This window comes from Muscardinus avellanarius (assembly GCF_963383645.1).
Source record: "Muscardinus avellanarius genome assembly, chromosome: 2".
NCBI lineage: Eukaryota > Metazoa > Chordata > Mammalia > Rodentia > Gliridae > Muscardinus > Muscardinus avellanarius.
The window spans coordinates 147,680,428-147,700,105 of record NC_137787.1 but is presented as its reverse complement, the minus strand read 5'-3'; the positions used below and the strand labels follow the sequence as shown (position 1 = coordinate 147,700,105).

General features: G+C 41.1%; 1 protein-coding gene across 1 annotated transcript in view; it reads left to right on the top strand.

Annotated features, from left to right (window-relative positions):
* Positions 1–10,221: 10,221 nt before the first annotated feature.
* DNAJC15 (DnaJ heat shock protein family (Hsp40) member C15) overlaps positions 10,222–19,678 on the top strand; it is a gene marked incomplete at both ends in the record, with an annotated part of 59,309 nt that continues 49,852 nt past the window's right edge. The window contains one exon of the mRNA XM_080719944.1: positions 10,222–10,326. Coding sequence (XP_080576070.1) covers positions 10,222–10,326 — 105 coding nt within the window. The remainder of the gene's footprint in view (positions 10,327–19,678) is intronic.

The following is a 19,678-nucleotide window of genomic DNA, read 5'->3' as shown; positions in this document are numbered from 1 at the left end:
ACCTTAATTTAAAGTAACTCCATTTTGTAAAACCACCATTTTGTAACCTTTTATAAATTTCCATTTCTCTGTGAATTTCATTTCCTGAAAACTTTCAAGCTAATTCTAGATGAATCAGCCAACTGCATAAGACTGTGAAACCACCCTCCCACCAAAAGGAATACAGTGCAGATATCTGCCTTATGGGGCTGGCCATGGTGGCATATGATTGTAATCTCTATACTTGGGAGGCTGAGACAGAAGGATCTCAGGATCAAGAAGAGCCTCTGCAAGTAGTGACACTCTCATCAACCTAGCAAAACCCTGTTTCCAAATAAGAAATAAAATTGGGCTGAGGGGTGTACCTTGAAAATAGAATGCCTCTATGTTCACTCTCCCATACCACACACACAAAAATAAATAAATAAGCCAGGTGTGGTGGCCCACACTTGTAATCCCCGCGCTTGGGAGGCGGAGACAGGAGGATCATGCAGGTTCGAAGGCAGCCTCGCTGGCTTAAGAGATCCTGCTTCCAAATAAAAATATAAAATAGGTCTGGGAGTGTAGCCCGGAGGTAGAAGGGTTTCCAGTAACCCCAATACCACCAAATAAATAAATAAATATAAATAACATAAACAACTCTACATTAGGGATAAAAACTGGGCAGACTTTCCATTCATTTGATTGCCAGCATTTTGTTGGTAACAAACCTTTTTTGCAAAAAGTAAAATCACCTTGCCAAGCTATTTTTGAACACATGTCATTTCTTAGAGTACCATAAAAATGGATTTCTAACAAAGGGAGAACGCAATCTACCTTAAGAGAGAGAAAAGCCTTCAAAGATCTTGGGTTCTTCTTTTAAAAGAAATGCTGTGAGGGGTATCATGGAAAGGTGTGACATGCCTCAGTCTGGTGACCACCAGATGGTTTATGGTGGTCTAGCAATTTTCAGGATCCCTGGCTTGACATCTTCTCCAGTATCTGATCAAGAGATAACATTAGCAAAGTATCCTACATTATAGGTTTTCTATCTCCCTTTGTTCTAAAATTATACCTATTGGTGGGCTAATTAAAGTGTAGAGGGAAATTTGTATAAGTGGGTGAACTGCTAGTAACTTTAAGATTATGAAGTCAAGAAATGGTGGTCCACACCTGTAATCTCAGTACTTGGGAGGCTGAGACAGGAGGATTGCAGGTTCCAGGCTAGCCTCAGCAACCTAGGGAGACCCCATTTCAAAACAAAGAACAAAAAGGGGTCAGAGTGTAGCTTGGAGGTGGAATGTCCCGGGTTCAATTCCTAGTAAGTAAGTAAGTAAATAAATAAGATTGTGAGTAAAGATGTTTAGACTTCTCACAAACTGGGAGAGTGACATAGACTTGAGAAGAAAACTATTTGGGGAGAAGAGGTCTGAAGAATTTTAGCACAAGGCATTCAAACTAGGGTTATCGTCTCCTTTTCCTCCTTTCGTCTTTTTTTTAGCCTATTTTTAAATTTCCTTATCTTAAGCCAGGCATTGTGGTGCATGCTTGGGAGGCTGAGACAGGAGGATCGCACAGGTTCGGAACCAGCCTCAGCTACTTAGTGAGGTTCTCAGCAACTTAGTGAGACCCTGTTTCCAAATAAAATATAAAATAGGTCTTGGGAGTATAGCCTGGAGGTAGAAAGCCTCTGGGTTCTGCCTCCAATACCACCAAAATAAATAACTAAATAGATAAAATTTTCTTGTCTTATATCAGGAAGAAAAGGGAAGTCATAGAGATTTGAAGCTCAAGAAGAGGTCTGACATACTGTTGCTGGCTTGAAAATGGGCAGGGGCAATGGGGACAAAGAAATCAAATGGTCACAAGGAACTTAAAATAGTTCCAAATAATAGCCAAAAAGAAAACAAGAACTCAGTCCTACAGCCACAAAGAACTGAATTCTGAGATCACCAAACTGGCACCTTGACTTTGGTCTTATGATACCGTGTCCAATAACCCTCCCAAGCCCTCTTGCATATCTGACCTACAAAACTATGTGCTAACAAATAGGTCTGTTCTAAGCTACTACACTGGTGGTAATTTGTCATAGCAATGTAAAACTAATACAGATAGACATGGATACAATTATAATGAGATGATATAATTATAATGAAATTTCCTGAGTGATCCGGAATGAGAAGGGAATCTTATTATTTATAAGGTGCCCTTTTCAACCATACCTGAGTTTATGTTAATGCGTATTTTTGGAGAATGGGAGCTAGTTGCCAGAGGAATCAAACACTAGTAAGGAACTAGAGTTTGCAGCCTGGCCTCCTGGAGGGGAAAAAAGCTAAAGATTGAGTTCAGTCACCAAGGGTCAATGATTTAGCCCACCAGGCTTATGTCACGAAACCTCCATATAAACCTGAACAGTGGAGTTTGGAGTACTTCCAGGCTGGCAAACTCATCAATGTCCTAGGAGGACAAGAAAATTTCCTGCGCTCCACTCCCCCATGCCCAGCCCTGTGCATTTTTTTTTTCCACTTGGCTATTCCTGAATGGCTTCCTTTATAATTAGTCATAGTAAGTAAAACATTTCCTGAGTTCTGTGTGCCATTATAGCAAATTATTAAACCTGAGGAAGAAATGCCTGGGAACCCCCAATTTATAGCCAGTCAGTATAATTAGAAATCTGGGACAAGATGTACATGTATGTCACTATCATTACGAACTGCATTGTGATGTGAAACTCTAGTGCACCAATAAAAGTATGAAAGAGGACAGAGAGAGAGAGAGAGAGAGAGAGAGAGAGAGAGAGAGAGAGAGAGAGAAAGAGAGAAAGAGAGAGAGTCAAGAAACAAGGAGAAAGAAAGGAAGGAAGGAAGGGAGGGAGAGGGAGGGAGGGAGGGAGGGAGAGAGAGAGAGAGAGAGAGAGAGAGAGAGAGAGAGAGAGAGAGAGAGAGAAAGAGAGAAAGAAAAGAAAAGAAAGATTGGTCTGGGACCTACATTTGGCACTGCACTGAGGACAATCTTGTGGGACTAAACCCTGTGGGGTCTGTGTTAATTCTAGGGTAATTAGTGTCAGAATTGAATTATAAGACATGGTGTCCAGAGAGTTGGAGAATCAGTTGGTATGAGAAAAACTTTCACACATGTGGTGTCAGAAGTGTGTGTATATATAGACAGGAAACATTTCTTTTTGCAATCCTTGTGTTTAATTAGGAACATACCCTTCACACATTTCTTCTCCCTTTAGGACAGAGAAAAGGAAAAGAGGACTGGATTTGGAAAAGTGTAAAACATAATAAATTTTAATTATAAGAGACAGGTAATACAAAGAATTTGTTTTGCTATCTAGTAGAAAAAGACCTCCTTCCTCAACAATAAATTTGGCTGACAGACAAAGGCAAAATAATTGTATATTCACCTCCATCTTTCAATGAAGACAGAAAGAGCTTTCCATTTCAAATTTGTTTTGTTTTGTACCGCATGTGGGTTAATTAGATAAAACCATGTCATGTGCCAGATTCAATCAGCCTGAAAATAAACCGAAAACCAGGTTTGGCATTGTTTATGCTGTTTTGGCTCAGATATACAAAAGCAGAAAATGCAAATTGGCTCCAGAAAACAACATGTGTGTACTGGTGCCAGCTCTTCTTTCAGGGGATTATCTCAAACTGGCACCTGAGCAGCAGATGCTGCTCCGGGTGACCATTACACAAATCTACATGATGTAGGTACCCATTTTCCTCCATTAGGCAGTGGACACCTCCATGAAGGGCACTTATTTTACTGCCTTTGACATAGGCTAAAACTAGCTTGCCAACTATTGGCTGTCAGTCAACTGAAAGTGCATGTTGAAGTTAAAAAATAAACATACATTTTTGTTTAGTTTATACCCTGGTGAGTTCCTTTAGCTTCATTTCTTATTTTTTCCATTGTTTTTAAGGTTAGAAATAAAGCAAGAAGAAGAAGAAGAAGAAGAAGAAGAAGAAGAAGGAGGAGGAGGAGGAGGAGGAGGAGGAGGAGGAGGAGGAGGAGGAGGAGGAGGAGGACGAGGAGAAGGAGGAGAAGGAGGAGGAGGAGGAGGAGGAGGAGGAGGAGGAGGAGGAGAAGGAGGAGGATGAGGAGAAGGAGGAGGGGGAGGGGGAGGAGGAGGAGGAGGAGGAGGAGGAGGAGAAGAAGAAGAAGGAGGAGGACGAGGAGAAGGAGGAGAAGGAGGAGGAGGAGGAGGAGGAGAAGAAAATTCCCTGAAACCACCCCTCAGCTATATTTTCTTGTTGTAGGTAGTTTGGTGAGATATTAAAGGAGAGAAGGCAAAGTGTTTCACCGTCTTCCTACTTTATGGTACTATTGATAGTGTTCCAAGAGATAAATATTTTAGCAAATACCCAAACAATCATAAGTATTTATTTTTTTTCTTTTTTGGTGGTACTGGGGGTGGAACTCAGGGGCTTTCTACCTCCGGGCTACACTCCCAGACCTATGTTATATTATATTTGGAAACAGGGTCTCACTAAGTTGCTGAGAGCCTCACTAAGTAGCTGAGGCCAGCTTCAAATATGTGCGATCCTCCTGTCTCAGCCTCCCAAGCATGGGGATTACAAGCGTGCGCCACCACGCCCGGCTAAGATAAGTATTTTTAAAAAATGTAATTAGTGCCGGGCGTGGTGGTGCACGCTTGTAATCCCTGCGCTTGGGAGGCGGAGACAGGAGGATCGCGCAGGTTCGAAGCTAGCCCCGCGTGCTGGCTTAGGAGACCCTGTTTCCAAATAAAAATGCAAAAATAGGTCTGGGAGTGTAGCCCGGAGGTAGAAGGGCTTCCAGGAACCCCAGTACCACCAAAAAGAAAAAATGTAATTAGATGATAAAATCCAGATAGCTATCCATTTTTTCTCTATAAACTGACTGACATTAGTATGCAGAAAAATAGAGTTGTACATTACTCTTCTTGTACTTTTCTTTTCCCCCAGTACTGGGGATTGAACCCAGGGGCATTCCACCCCCGAGGTATAGCCCCAGCCCTATTTTTTATTCTTTATTTTGAAACAGGGTCTCACTAAATTGCCAAGGGCCTCACTAAGTAGCTGAGGCTGGCGAGAACCTGTGACCCTCCTGTCTAAGCCTTTCAAGTACTGAGATTACAAGTGTGTGCCACCATGCCTGGCTCATGTACTTTCTTAAAAATATATTTTCTAGAATGGGAACAGGTGAACCGTATCTCTTTAATATGGGGAAACTCTTCTTGCTCAGGTCGCCAGTGACAGTGTAGTTGCCAAACCTATTGGGAGTATTTTACTTTTATCTTACTTGATTCATCAAGTAAGATAAAAGTACGTGACATTCCTCACTGTTGCATCCTTTCAGAAACTTCCTTGGTTTCCACGACCCCACCTCTCCTGTCTTCTATTGCTTAGGCTTTTTACTTACAGTTTCTGTCACCACACCTGGTCCCCTCACTTTTTACTCCATTAGTCTTGGTGTGCACAGACTAACTACTTCACTATCTTACTCTATTGTTTCTAGATCAATAGTTGCCAATAGCAGCACTGTAAGAATCGCTTTGGCTTCTTTTCTCTTCTTTATCCTCCTATCTGCTCAATCCTAAGTGTTCCTGGTGCCATCTTTTTGCCATCTGGTTTGCCTGTGTATTAGTCAACTTTCCATCATCGTGACAAATTAACTGACAGAATCAACTTATTTTTATTTTGAAACAGGGTCTCTCTAGATTGATGAGAGTCTCACTACTTGGTGAGGCTGTCCTTGCCCCTGTGATCCTCCTGTCTCAGACTCCCAAGTACTGGATTGCAAGTGGTGTGTACCACCACACCTGGGTCTCAATATCTCTTACTCAGAATATTATAATAATTTTCCTGCTGATCTCTGTCCTTAGTTTACGCTCATCACTAGATGATTACCAGAATAATCTTCCTGGCATGTAGATTTGATCCTGTCACTACTAGATTCAAAAAAATTTTTTAAGTCCAACCTTTACTTATAAAAAATAAATTCTAAGTGCCTTTACTATATAAGATGTTCATCATCTGGCTTTTAGTTATCTATTTACCGTCACCCATTTTTGTTCTTCTTTTTTTTTTTTTTTAACAATTTTAGCTTCATTAAAACAGAAAGACATATGGTACTGTTCACGTACAATGCTGCCTTATACCTGGTTTCCCCAAGCCTGCCTTATTCTTATCAATGCAACAAATCCATATTCATCCTTCCAATGTCATTTTGAGAACTAGTTCATCTTACTTTTTCCTCAAACATTCCAGAACCTCTCTTTGTGCCCACTGCACACGGTCATATAGTACAATCTCTTTTATGACCAGACCAGGATAGTGATTGGTGGGCTAAATGAACCGGTTTAATCTGAGATTATAATACTAATGATAATACATTACATAGTATTTTTAAACATCAGTTATAAACCAAGCACTCTTCTATGAGTTTTACAAAGCCAACTAATTTAATCCTCACAATGGAGGTGCTATGACTACCCACTTCACTGATTAGGAAACAGGCACAGAGAGAAGTCAATTATTTTTGTTTGCTAAAAGTTCTTCCAAATAACAAAATTTTAAAACACTTTCACTGAGATGTTTACAAAATGTATTGTTGGTTAGGCATGGTGGCATACACTTGTAATACCAGTACTTGGGAGGCTGAAACAGGAGGATCATGGGTTTGCGACCAGCTTCAGCTACTTAGTGAGACTCTCCACAACTTAGTAAGACCCTGTTTCAAAATAAAGAATAAAAAATAGGGCTGGGGGTACAGCTCAGAGGTAGTGTCCTTGGGTACCATCCCTAGTACCACAAAGGGAAAAAAAAAAAGCAAAAACCAGAAAAAATGTACCTTTCTTTTATGAAGTTTATTGAACATAATGTAATCTGTCTTTAAAATGGCTCAACTTTGAAATAGTGAAACTAATAATAGGTAAGCCAATAAAAATTGAATGTGGCTTCCCTTTTGGTTTCACCAAAAGCATGAGTTTTTCCTTCTCATGGAAGCCAGAAAAGTGAGTTTAGCTTAATCAGGAAGAGATTCTATTCTTGTGGGGAGAAAAAAGGACTCCATTGTTCTTGTTTTTACTCTTTCTTTGCTGGTGAGGGCAAGCCTATGAAAGAGCCAAAGGTTGAAGGCTGAGTAGTCTTTGTGAGTGAGATTTTTCTTTAAAATTTGGCTACTTCTATCTGGGCGTGGTGGCGGGCACCTTTGTAATCCCAGCACTTGGGAGGCTGAGACAGGAGGATCGCACAAGTTTGAAGCCAGCCTCAACTACTTAGTGAGGCTCTCAGCAATTTAATGAGACCCTGTTTCCAAATAAAATATAAAATAGGTCTAGGAGTATATCCCGAAGGTAGAAAGCCTCTGGGTTCTACCCTCAGTACCACCAAAAAAAAAAAGGTAAAATTTGGCTACTTCTGTAGAAGTAGTTACTGTACCAGTATTGGGAATGGCCTAGGAAGATTTGAGAAAGCTCTGATTATTAATATATTTCAAAAATAATTGTGTCAAAATGGCGGCAGACCTGGAGAGAGAAAGGCTTGGCTTTGGTCAGGAAGCAAACAGCTATTGAAACTTAGATTGACTTAGCTACATGTAATTAGCAAGTCAATAGGAGAGGAGAATTAGGCCTTTCTCTATCTAAAGACCAATCTACATGATTGGATAAGCTAGCTAAGATGGTAGGAGGGGTCGACCTTCACGAAAGGAGACACCTCGCTACACCTTACAGGGAAGTTCACTAGTCAGAATTACATAAACAAGATGGAGGTCATGGGTATCAAAGTCCGGTCCACTTGCGATCCCTTTTGTGTATTCATTTCGAGTCACACCCCCCCCCATGCCATTTTGGCATGGGGCTGTATTTCTATTTTCTGTATTTCTATCTTTCTAATAAACTTCTTTAAATCTTCAGCAACTGTCCAAGCTATGCATATTTATTCTTAGCTTAGGATAAGAACCCGCAGTAATTTTCTGTTTTTGGTCGTTTTGGATTTTGTTATGGGTTGGAGGAAATTGTGTCCAGGACCCTAGCAGGGGTCCCGGCAAACAGTTTCCCCAAACCATATTCTCCTAATCTGTAACAGTTACCTCAGGCAGCAGTGGATGAGGGATCAGTCAAGTGTCTAAGCAGCCAACAATGTGCTCTCCATAGGGTAGGGCCCCTCTGAGATAAAACCCTGATGAGCCCATAGCCCATCCTACCTTGTTAGCTCCTCCTTGCCTGGTTCTTTTTCCTTTCCTTCCTATCCGGGCTTTTGCTCTGGAAGCTTCTCTCCAGTTCTTGAGCAAGGAAAGCTGTCCTGAAGAGTCGTGGCTCACCTGGGTCTTGCTCAAATTGCTCATTTGCTCCAAGCTAGCAGCCTGTGAGCGCTGGGGCCCAGCTGCGAGGGTATGCCCTAAGCCTCTGAGTGGCTACAAATGCCAAGGACTCAGAGACCTTATTTATTTGCTTGATGTTAAAGGCCCAGTGTCCAGCACAGTGCCTGATATCTAACAGATGTCCAATAAAAACTTACTGAATGAATGGATGAGTGAATAAATGACCCGTAGGCCCCAATCGAATTCATTTGCTTTGCTCTGGTATGTATTATTATCTCTGTGTCCTTTATACTTGTGAATTAGTTAAATAAAATTAGTTTCTGTAGCAAGATTGTCTCTGAAGATTCAGAGTATTTTTACCCAGTCTTACATGATATCTTTTATTCTTTGTTTCTTTGCATCTGTTTGCAAATTTGTTGAAATTTTTGTTAACTTTTCCTCTTCCATCTAAAAATATCTTCCCCAGTCTCTCCTGACCATCTCGATGGCTGAGCCTCCACCAAACTTCTATGAACTCCTGTAAAAAGCAGCCATTCCCTCCTGTAAATTCCAAAAATATTGTGGTTGTTGCTTCCAGTTCCCTGTTCTGTTTTGTTTTATTCTTGCAACTTTTCTGAGTCTAAATGTTGGGAAAATATTACTTTCCTTCTACGGATAAAGAAGAGATTTAGAGAGATTAACAGGCATATTGAGGGATCAGGCCTGAAAAATAATGACTCACTTGAACTCAGATTTCTTCCTTTCTCCCTCTCTAGGTCTCTCTATACTTGCAGAAGAGCGCAAGGTTTTCAAGCTCTGGTATATATTATCGTTCTGCCAGTGTTATATTCCCCACTAGACTGTGAATTCCTCCATGTTCTAACCACTAAGGCATGCTAATAATTTAACTGCATAAATAAGTTAATTGACCCTTAGAACTTTTAATTTAAGAATAGAAAAAAAAAAAACTTCCCCTGTAAACCAATTTTGCAATTTGTGTAAAAGGCAAAAGAGCTCCCAAGTGGGTATAGGGACTAAAAAACACTAGACAAGCTTCAAATGTTTGTAACTTTTTTTTTTTTTTTTTGGTACTGGGGATGAAACCCAGATTCTACCTTGGAGCTACACCCCCAGCCCTATATATATATTTTTTATTCTTAGGTCCTCACTAAACAGCTGAGGCTGGTCGCGAACCGCGACCCTCCTTTCTTAGCCTCCCAAATGCTGGGATTACAAGCATGCATCATCACCACGTCCGGCTAGTAAAAATTTTTGATCCCAAACCCTTTGGTTAAAAATCATAAAGCGAAGCCAGACGTGGTGGCGCACGCTTGTAATCCCAGCATTTGGGAGGCTGACACTAGAAGATTGCAGTTCGCGGACAGCCTCAGCTACTCAGTGAGGCCCTCTGCAACTCAGTGAGACCCGGTTTCAAAATAAAGAATAAAAAATAGGGCAGTGGGTGTAGCTCGGAGGTCGAATGCCCCTGGGTTCCATCCCCAGACCTGAAAAAAAAAAATGTCATAAAGCGAGCCCCTTCTATATCCACATTAGCACAGAGCCATTTTCGGGGCGTGAGATTTATTTACTCACAAGTTTACTTTCTGTAATTTCACCTTAAATATTGCCATTCATTCATTCATTCATTCATTTTGGGGCGGAGTGAGCAGACTGACTGCCCAGCTGGCTCTCAGCAGAAGCAAGGCGGAGCCCCACTCCGTGTTCTACAGCAGACTTCCTGAGCTCTCCAGGCCCCCGATCAGACCCGCATCAAACTTTGCAAAGGGCTGGAGCCTACCCTCAACCCGCCCCGCGGTGCTAATGATCGGCGAGCTGAAGCCAGAGCATCTGTAACCAGCCGCCTCCTACTGCTGCACGCGCAGCATCCCTTCCCACCGCGGAGGCGGCGCGTCCTCACTAGTTTGTCCCTGCGGCCGCCCCGTAGACGCGGCTCCGCGCCCCATTGCCATGGCTGCCCGCGGCGGCGTCGCCTCGGCCGGCGAGGGGCTTCGCTACGCCGAGTACTCGCCGCCCTCGAGCAAACGGTCCGACGCCGACCTCGACCACGGACTGGTGAGTCCGCCGCGCCCGCTCGGCCCGGGCTCGGAGGGCCTCTATCTCTTTAAGGACCAGGAAACAGGCAATTGCAGCCGCGGCGGAGGAGGCTCCTCGTGGGATTGCTCCGGCACGGGGGGGGGGGGTCACGTGGAGGATACGGCGGGGTTAAAGTCGCTTGTGGGGAAGAAGGGTGCTTAAAAACTACCGCCTGGGCACGGGCGTGGTGGTGCACGCCGTGTAAGCCCAGCCCTTGGGTGGCTGAGTCAGGAGAATCGCAGGTTCGAAGCCAGCCTCAACAGTTAGCGAGACTCAGCAACCTAGTGAGAATCTGTTTCAAAACAACGACATTAGCCTGGCGTGGAGGCGCACGCTTGTAACCCCAGCATCTGGGAGGCTGAGACCAGAGGATCGTGATTCAAGGACAGCCTCCACAACTCAATGAGACCCTGTTTTCAAAATAAAGAATAAAAGCCGGTCGTGGTGGCGCACGCTTGTAATCCCAGCGCTTGGGAGGCTGAGACAGTAGGATCGCACAGGTTGGAAGCCAGCCTCAGCTACTTAGTGAGACCCTGTTTCCAAATAAAGTATAAAATAGGTCTGGGAGTGTAGCCCAGAGGTAGAAAGCCCCTGGGTTCCACCACCAGTACCACACAACACACACAAAAAAAACCCAACAATAAAGGGGGGGGGGCTCAGAGTGTGGCTTGGAGGTAGAACTCCCCTGGATTCAGGCCCCAGTAACAAGCCAACAACTAAAACAAAACCCTCCAAAACTACAATTTGAAGACTAAGAACAGTTGCCCAGTGAAGAGGAAAAAGTGCCCCAGGTAGTAGTTGCAAAATCTCAGAAGAGAATTTGGGTCTAATTGGAAACTGTGAGCCACACATTTTCAGGGTTTTGGGACTGTGTGTGTGTGTATACTGTGTAAAGAACCAAGGGGCATTCTACCACCGAGCTACACCCTCAGCCCTGTTTTATTTTTTATCTGAAAACAAGGTCTTGCTAAATTGCTGACAGCCTAAGTCACCGAAGCCAGCTTGGAACCGGTGATCCTTCTGTCCCAGCATCCCTAGTACTGGGATTGCAGGTGTGCACCACCACATTCTGCTTTGGGTGCCTTTTTGATGCCTAGAATGGCAGGCTGGGATATTATACGGTTCTTTTAGACCGTGTGTAAGAAAAATGACTCAGATTGAGAAAGTTTGTAAATGTAGCTGTTTTGTCTTTTTCTACCCCACAGTCCCTGCAATTCCAGCTTACAGTGATATGTTTTGCCTTTAAATGCACAGCCCTGATAGTCCATACCATTGGTTTACATTATAATCTTGTGATACTGTTTATTTTGATTTGGCATTTTTCAACATTTTTCTGTTTCCTAAGAGCAGAGATGAGATATTCTAAAAAGTACTCAATTGTGAGCACTCAGTTATCAATACTTGATACATTAGTGACGGATTTCCAGTAGAGTCAGGTGTGTTTGCCTAGAAAGGTTTTGGAAAATAAGTATGCTTTCAGCAACATTCTATCTGCCTTTGTCTGTCTGACCCTGTCTGTCTCTGTCTTTGTCTGTCTTTTCTCTCTCTCTCTCTCTCTCTGCCACTGAGCTACATTCCCAGACAACCCTCCTCACTTTTTTTTTTTTTTTTTTTTTTTTGAGACAGGGTGTTAGTAAGTTGCCTTAGCTGGCCTGGAGCTTGTCATCCTCCTGCCTCCCTCGGTCTCTTGTTACTGGGATTATAGGTGTGTACAGCAAACATTTCTTGAACACTGCTAGGTGCCGGGTACCATCCAGGGCCTCGGAATATGTAAGTGAACAAAACCGATAAAAGTTTGAAGTAGCAGACTGGCTTCCTGCTATGTCTGGGTCGTTCCCTGCAATCGCTGGTGAAGAATGCCCTTTATAATCCTCACTTCAGAAATGAGGAAAAGAGGCTCCACACGTGTAAACTTGTGCAGGGTACAGGATCATGCCTCTAATAAGTGGCAGACCCAGGACTCCAAATCCTCCACTTTTTCCTCTGTGACTTGCTGACTTAGAAATAAGGCTTTCTGGATCAGTCTGTGATCAAGCTGGATAAGATTAGGTGGAAGGAATCTCTTTATTGGGAGTTGTAAAAATCTCAGTAGCAAGCTGATAGGTGAGGCTGTTGGGAGCTCCTTGGTAGTTTGAAGATAGAACTAATGTTGGTGATTTCCACATCTGTAGGTATTTTACTTGGAAAAGGAGCTAGTGTGTAGAATCCTAGATATTGGTTAAGAGGTCTCTTTACTAGTTCAGGCACATAAAAGCTAAACTGTGGGCTAGTGATTCCCCTGAACCCCTGAAATGATATTAAATATAAATTTTTTTTTTTTTTTTTTTTTTTTTTGGTGGTACTGGGGTTCCTGGAAACCCTTCTAACTTTGGGCTACATTCCCAGACCTATTTTTTATATTTTTATTTGGAAACAGAGTCTCTTAAGCCAGCAAGGTTGGTTTCGAACCTGCATGATCCTCCTGTCTCCACCTCCCAAGTGCGGGGATTATAATCATGCACCACCATTCCCGGCATACATATATTCTTAAAAATAAATACAAGCAGCCGGGCATGGTAACCCCAGAATTTGGGAGGCTGAGACAGGAGAATCGTGGTTCGCAGACAGCCTCAGCTATTTAGTGAGGCCCTCTGCAGCTCAGTGAGACCCTCTTTCAAAATAAAGAATAAAAAATAGGGCTAGGAGTGTAGCTTGGAGATAGACTGCTCCTGGCTTCCATTCCCAGTACTACAAAAAAAGAATAATTAATACAACATTCCAGTTGAAACATAGGGTGAGAGTTGGGCATGTCGCTCAGTAGTAGAGTGCTTATTAAGGCCTGGGTTTAATCCCTAATACTACAGGGAAAAAAAGAAAAGAAACATAAAGGCAAAATAAGTATTTTATTAGCAGATAACATGTGATTAAATAAATGCTCAGGCATGAGTATATTAGGAACGTAATGAAATATAATCATGAGTCTGGCTTTTGCAGCAGGACAAAGAATCACTGTATATGCAACAGCTATAAAAAAATGCAAACTACCAGATGTATTATATTGGCATTTCAAGTGTCATAAGGGCCATCCATTGTCATCAACAAGTTGATTTTTCTCAAAATTGCAAATTGAACAAAAGTAGGTAAGTGGATTTTATATATGTGTAATCCCAGATACTGGGATTACAGGCATGCCCAGCTACAAATGTTCAGTCTATATGAAAACTATAAAACTGATATATTTATATATAATAAAGACAGGGTATTAATGCCCGGTGGGATGTTTTAAAATCTTGTGGGATAAGCCAGATGTGGTGGCAGACATTTGTAATCCTAGTATTTGGAAGGCTGAGACAGGAGGATCACAGGTTTGAGGACAGCCTCAGTAAGTAGTGAAATTCTCATCAACTTAGAGACCTTGTTTTAAAATGAAAAAAAAAAAAAAAATAGGGCCTGGAGGTGTAGCTCAGAGGTTAAATGCCTCTGGGTTCATCCCCAGTACTACACACACAAAATAAATCTTGATGGTTGCAGATAGTTGTTCGTTGTGTGGCTCATCTGTGCATTGTAGGACTTCTAAGATCAGTAGTCCCCCGTCCACAAAGGGCCCTCTCTCCTATCCAAATGATTGTGCAGCCAACAAGGGCCTCATTGATTTTCAGATGTCTCCAGTGGGCTGTTCTGCTTCTGTTGGGAATCGCTAGTCTAGGCAATGACCAGGGAGGTAGAAGATTAAGATTATTGATAATCACTTTAGGGAACTTGGAAGTACTGAAAGCAACAGGAAGCCGACAAAGGGATTGTTAGGAAAAAAAATATGGGCTTAAATAATAGAAAATAATGTTTATTGAGAAGTTAAAGAAAAATTTTTCTACCACTTTTTTTTTTTTTTTTTTTTTTTTTGGTGGTACTGGGGATGAAACCCAGGGGCCTTCCACCTCCAGGCTACACTCCTCAACCTATTTTATATTTTTATTTTTATTTGGAAATAGGGTCTCTTAAGCCAGCTGAGGCTGGCTTCGAACCTGCGTGATCCTCCTGTCTCAGCCTCCCAAGCATGGGGATTACAACCATGCGCCATCACGCCTGGCTCTACCACTTTTTTTTTGAAGCATCTTAAATGCAACTTTTTACATTGTCTTATTTGTTTTGTTTTGTGTTTTGTTTTGTTTTGTTTTTTCAGAACTGGGGATAGATCCCAAAGGCATTCTACCTCTAAGCTACCTGCAACTCTGCTTTTTATTCTTTATTTTGAAGCAGGGTCTCACTAAGTTGCAGAGGGCCTCAGTAGCTGAGGCTGGCCATGAACCTGTGATCCTCCTGTCTCGGCCTCCCAAGTACTAAGATTATAAGCGTGTGCCACCACACCCAGCTTCTTTTCAAGTTTCTGAACTTGCTTTTAGGAAACTGTTCTTGTGTTTGTTGGGAGGGTATTGGATTTGCGTGTGTGTGTGTGTCTCTGTGTGTGTGTCTCTGTGTGTGTCTGTGTGTGTGTTACGGCTGGGGATTGAACCCAGAGACATTCTGCCTCTGAGCTATTGTGTGAGCTTTAAAAGGGAAATAGCAGGATATGGGTTTTTCTGATGGACAAAAACTGAGCCAATTTAGGTGTGAATCTTAAGTATAGAACCAGATACAATGAAGTTAGGAGTCTGCTACTGACTGAACCTTAAAGGTATAGCAGCCCATAAGTAATAATAATTTTCAGTTACCTACCAATGAGTCCTACAAACAAAAACATATAATTCAGCTTATCTAAAATGTGGCTCAGTACATATCATCTCTTCTCTAGCATACCAAAGAATAATGCCATCATCAGCTCCACTTTCTCCTTCCCTTCCAACACCCAGTCAGCCTGCGCTCTACTCTCTTTCTAGCCCTCCTTTCCCATTGCTTTTATCTTAGTCTTCTCCTCTAGCCTATTTTAATAGCTTTTAAAGACAGTCTCTTTGCTTTAGGTACTGTGCACCCTATGCTGTAGTGACATTGAGCTCCCGGTTTCCCCATGAAATCTCGCATTTCTGTGGCTTTCTCTCTGACTGAAATACTTTGCCTTTCTAAAGACCCAGCTCTTATTGACTCACAGCCTTCTCTGACCCCATTCTTCTTCCCTAGAAGAAGAGAGTTGTTTCATCCTATGCATTCTCTTAGAAAATTATACAAGCTTTTAGTATAGTGTGTATTACAATGTATCAAGATTACTTATATGTATATATGTGTAAGCACTTAGAATTTGAAGTCTTGGGGCAAAAACACTTATATGGTAGGCGTTGGTAATTGGACCATGTTGAATACTTAATTGCTTATTAAACACTCACTAATTTATTTTACTATGCAGTGACTTAGTAAATGGAGATGTTGATTCTGATATCCTATTGATACACATATTTTTTTTCCTCTAGATTTCTCTTACATGTTAGCTTCTTTTATTTTTTTTTTTTGGGGGGGAGGGTGTCTGGAAACCCTTCTACCTCTAGGCTACACTCCCAGACCTATTTTTTATTTTTATTTTTTTATTTGGAAACAGGGTCTAGGGTCTCTTAAGCCAGCGTGACTGGCTTTGAACCTGGAGATCCTCCTATCTCCGCCTCCCAAGTGCGGGGATTACAAGCGTGCGCCACCATGCCCGGCACATGATAGCTTCTAAAGGAGAACAGGAACAAAAGTTTGGGTCTCTTAAAAATTTATTAACGTCTACTTTCCCCCCAGAACTTAGCACAAAGCCTGGCATATGCCAAATAAGTGTTTATATGTTTTTATGGCAAATGCTAAGTATTAATTGATTGATGAGTAATCGCATTCTTCTGGCCATAATAACTACCACCCCTGTTTGAGGAAGAATAATTTTTTCCTTTCTAATTTCCCTCTGGTATAACTATTGTCCGTCTTGAACTCAAATGTTGCAGTCTCAAAGCAAACATTTTAGCATTTTATAACACTTTTAGGCAATTTATTTTATCTAGCAGGTTATTTATTGCTTTGCTGTTTGGGGAGAATAAAATGCCTTGGGGAATTTGTAAACAGTTTTGACGCCTTTTTTCTTCTCTTCAGCAGTGGCAGCTATGATTAAGTGGGCTCTTTTCCAAAATTTTTTGATTCATGATAGTCGAACATTTAAAGTACTTTTTCTCTTCCATGTGTATATTTAAAACTACTAGTTGGGGGTAACAGGTCTGACTTGGCCCACTAGTTGATTTGCTGGCATTATTTAAAGTAGTTTTTTTTTCCTTTTTGAATATGCCTATTTTTAACTGAAATTAGATAAATCTTTATAGGCAGCTACTAAGTTTTGCGAATCTTCTGTCAGCTCCACAATAGTGCCAGGCACAGAGTTGCCGCCCCATAAGTATTTGATGAATGCTTACATTAACAAATGAATGAAAAAAAACTGGGTTGGAGAAAAATAGAGGATTAGAAAAATAGAGAATTATAAAGAGTTTTATAGAATGATGAGCTGATAGCTTTAAAGGTCTTTTTTTTTTTTTTTTTTGCAGGTCTGGGGATGGAACCTAGGGGCATTCTCCCTCTGAGCTACACCCCCTGCCCTATTTTTTGTTCTTCATTTTGAAACATGGTCTCACTAAGTTGCGGAGGGCCCACTCAGTAGCCGAGGCTGGCCATGAACCGTGATCCTGTCTCAGTCTCCCGAGTGCTGGGATTGCAAGCGTGCACCACCACGCTTTTAATCATCAAGAAAAACTTTAAATATGGGCATCTAATAAATATTTGTAATTGGAATATATATAAGACTCTGATTCCTGCTATGATTTTCCAAGTTTGGGCCATTTTATTGATTTTTATTTTTTATTTATTTTATTTTATTTTATTTTATTTTTTTGGTGGTATTGGGGTTCCTTCTACCTCCGGGCTACACTCCCAGACCTATTTTTACATTTTTAAAATTGGAAACAGGGTCTCCTAAGCCAGCGCGCGCGGCTAGCTTCGAACCTGCGCGATCCTCCTGTCTCTGCCTCCCAAGCGCGGGGATTACAAGCGTGCGCCACCACGCCCGGCCATTTTATTGATTTTTAATAAATATCTCCAATAACATAGGCACTCTCCAACTTAGAAACAATTTTTGGGTTTAAAGTTTGTTAATCTCATCTATTTTAATAATTTGGTGGGGGGGGGGACACAGCAAATATGTGGAAGCTATAAACCAGGTGTGTATCTGGAGGATGTGACTAAGCCAGGAGTGTCACTCCCAAGGACAGAGGGCAGAGGCCTATTTGTAAAGGGGTAAGTAGTAAACACTGTAGGCTCTGGCCCATCTAGCCTCACTTATACGTACTCTGCTCCTGTAAAGTGAATGCAGCCTTAGAGAATATATACATGTGAGTGTTCCAGTACACCTTTGCTTAGGAAAACTTATGCTCTAGCAGACACACCCAACTTGATAAGGATTTTTGACTGAGATTTCTAGAGAAAATTGTTTTTAGGTTCTTGCAATATAAATTCACTTTTAGCGAATATAAGTTTTTCTCTGACTTTGCCCTAAAACAGTTCTACTCAATCTTTTCAAATATAAGGTCTTTTTATAAGTTGAAAATTTTCACATCTGTCTCCTGCCCCATAATATCAGTGGCACTTTCTACTTTTAATTCATTGAAGATATAAAAGTAAGATGCATGAATGTATTGAACTCATTATATACAAGCAAGTAGATAAGGAGGAAGAATTTGGTGAATGTCTATTATGTACCGTGTATGTGATAATCGTTTTCTCATAATCCTGTGACGTTTGATGTTACTTTCACCATTTTACACATAAGAACATTGAGGCTCAAAGATGCTAACTAACTATCTCAAGGTCATACTGCTAGTACTTAGCAGACTAAAATATGAAACCAGTTTTAACTCCAAAGGCCCTTGACTTTTTACTGTACTGCATTGGCATTTATCATTAAGATACCAGATATTGATGAAATCCAATTTCAAGAAATTATTTAAAGTCTTGATTTTTATAGTAATTTTCAGGGTCAGTCTTAAGATGGCTCAAGATGTGTTTAAAAAGTCTTCAGTTTTAAAGCAGAATTGATATTTATTTCACCTTAACTCAAAATGGAAGGAAATGTGTAAGGCAATGGAAGGAAAAAATAATGTGTAATGGAAATTTAATCTTAACAGGCTAAGAAATTGCTTAAAGTAAAATAGGCTGCTGTAAGGGAATAACAGCTTTCCAAGCCAGGTGCAGTGGCACATGTCTGTATTCTCAGTTCTTGGGAGACTGAGTCAGGAGAATGATAGGTTCAAGGCCAGCCTCAGCAATTTAGTTAGACCCTAAGAAATGTTACAGGTGTAATAAACTTACAGGAGTACTTGATAGGAAGGAGGTAGATATACACACTGCAAGATCATCTTTATGATCATGGTGTGAATCTAAGTGCAGGGATAGAAATGGAGATAGCAAAGATCAGTGCACTTGTTTTTATTGGAGAATGTGAAACAAAATTCATTTGAAGTTTATATTAAAGTAGACAGGCCAGAGTATCCTCTGACATAAGAAGTAAAAAGTTGTTAAACCCTTCTGACCAGCTGGGGTCTTCCTAAGATTTTTCTTTTTTAAATTTTATTTATTTATTTATTTATTTATTTATTTATTTATTTATTTATTTATTTATTTATTGTGGTACTGGGAATTGAACGTAGGGGCATTCTACCTCTGAGCTACATGCCCAGCCCTATTTTTTATTCATTATTTTGAAACAGGGTCTCACTAAATTGCAGAGGGCCTCACTAAGTAGCTGAGGCTGACCATAAGTCTGTGATCCTCCTGCCTTAACCTCTCAAGTACTGGAATTATAAGTGTGTGCCAACATGCCTGGCTTTCTTCCTGATTCAGAAATAAGCAATTATATGATGCTATCATATCGTAATTATAATAGCTGTCATTTGTTTATCATGTCTATGAGTGTTCTAATTCATGAAAATTTCTGCCAACCCTAAGAATTAGGTATCATTATCCTCATCTTAGATGAGGGTAGACCATGAGAAGACAGATGAGGAAACACGTAGAGGTCAAGTAACTTGACCAAGGTCATGAAGTTGAGAAGTAGAAAGCTGCATTTTTTTATTCCAAAGTGAGTGTCCCTCGGACTTTGTTTTATTGAAAACAGGTAGATCTAGTCATATATAAGTACTGTTAGTGTTTTGGTTAACTTCATTCTGGTTTGTTTTTGTTGTTGTAGTCCTGGGGGTGCAACCAAGGGCCTAGGGCATGCTAGTAGGCAAGGGCTCGACCTCGTGCTCCAACCCTAGCTCTGTTCTGTTTCTCTGTATACTTTTCTACAACCTGCTTTTATTCTATACCTAATACATAATTTATAAGCATTCCTTAATAATACACTATTTAATGG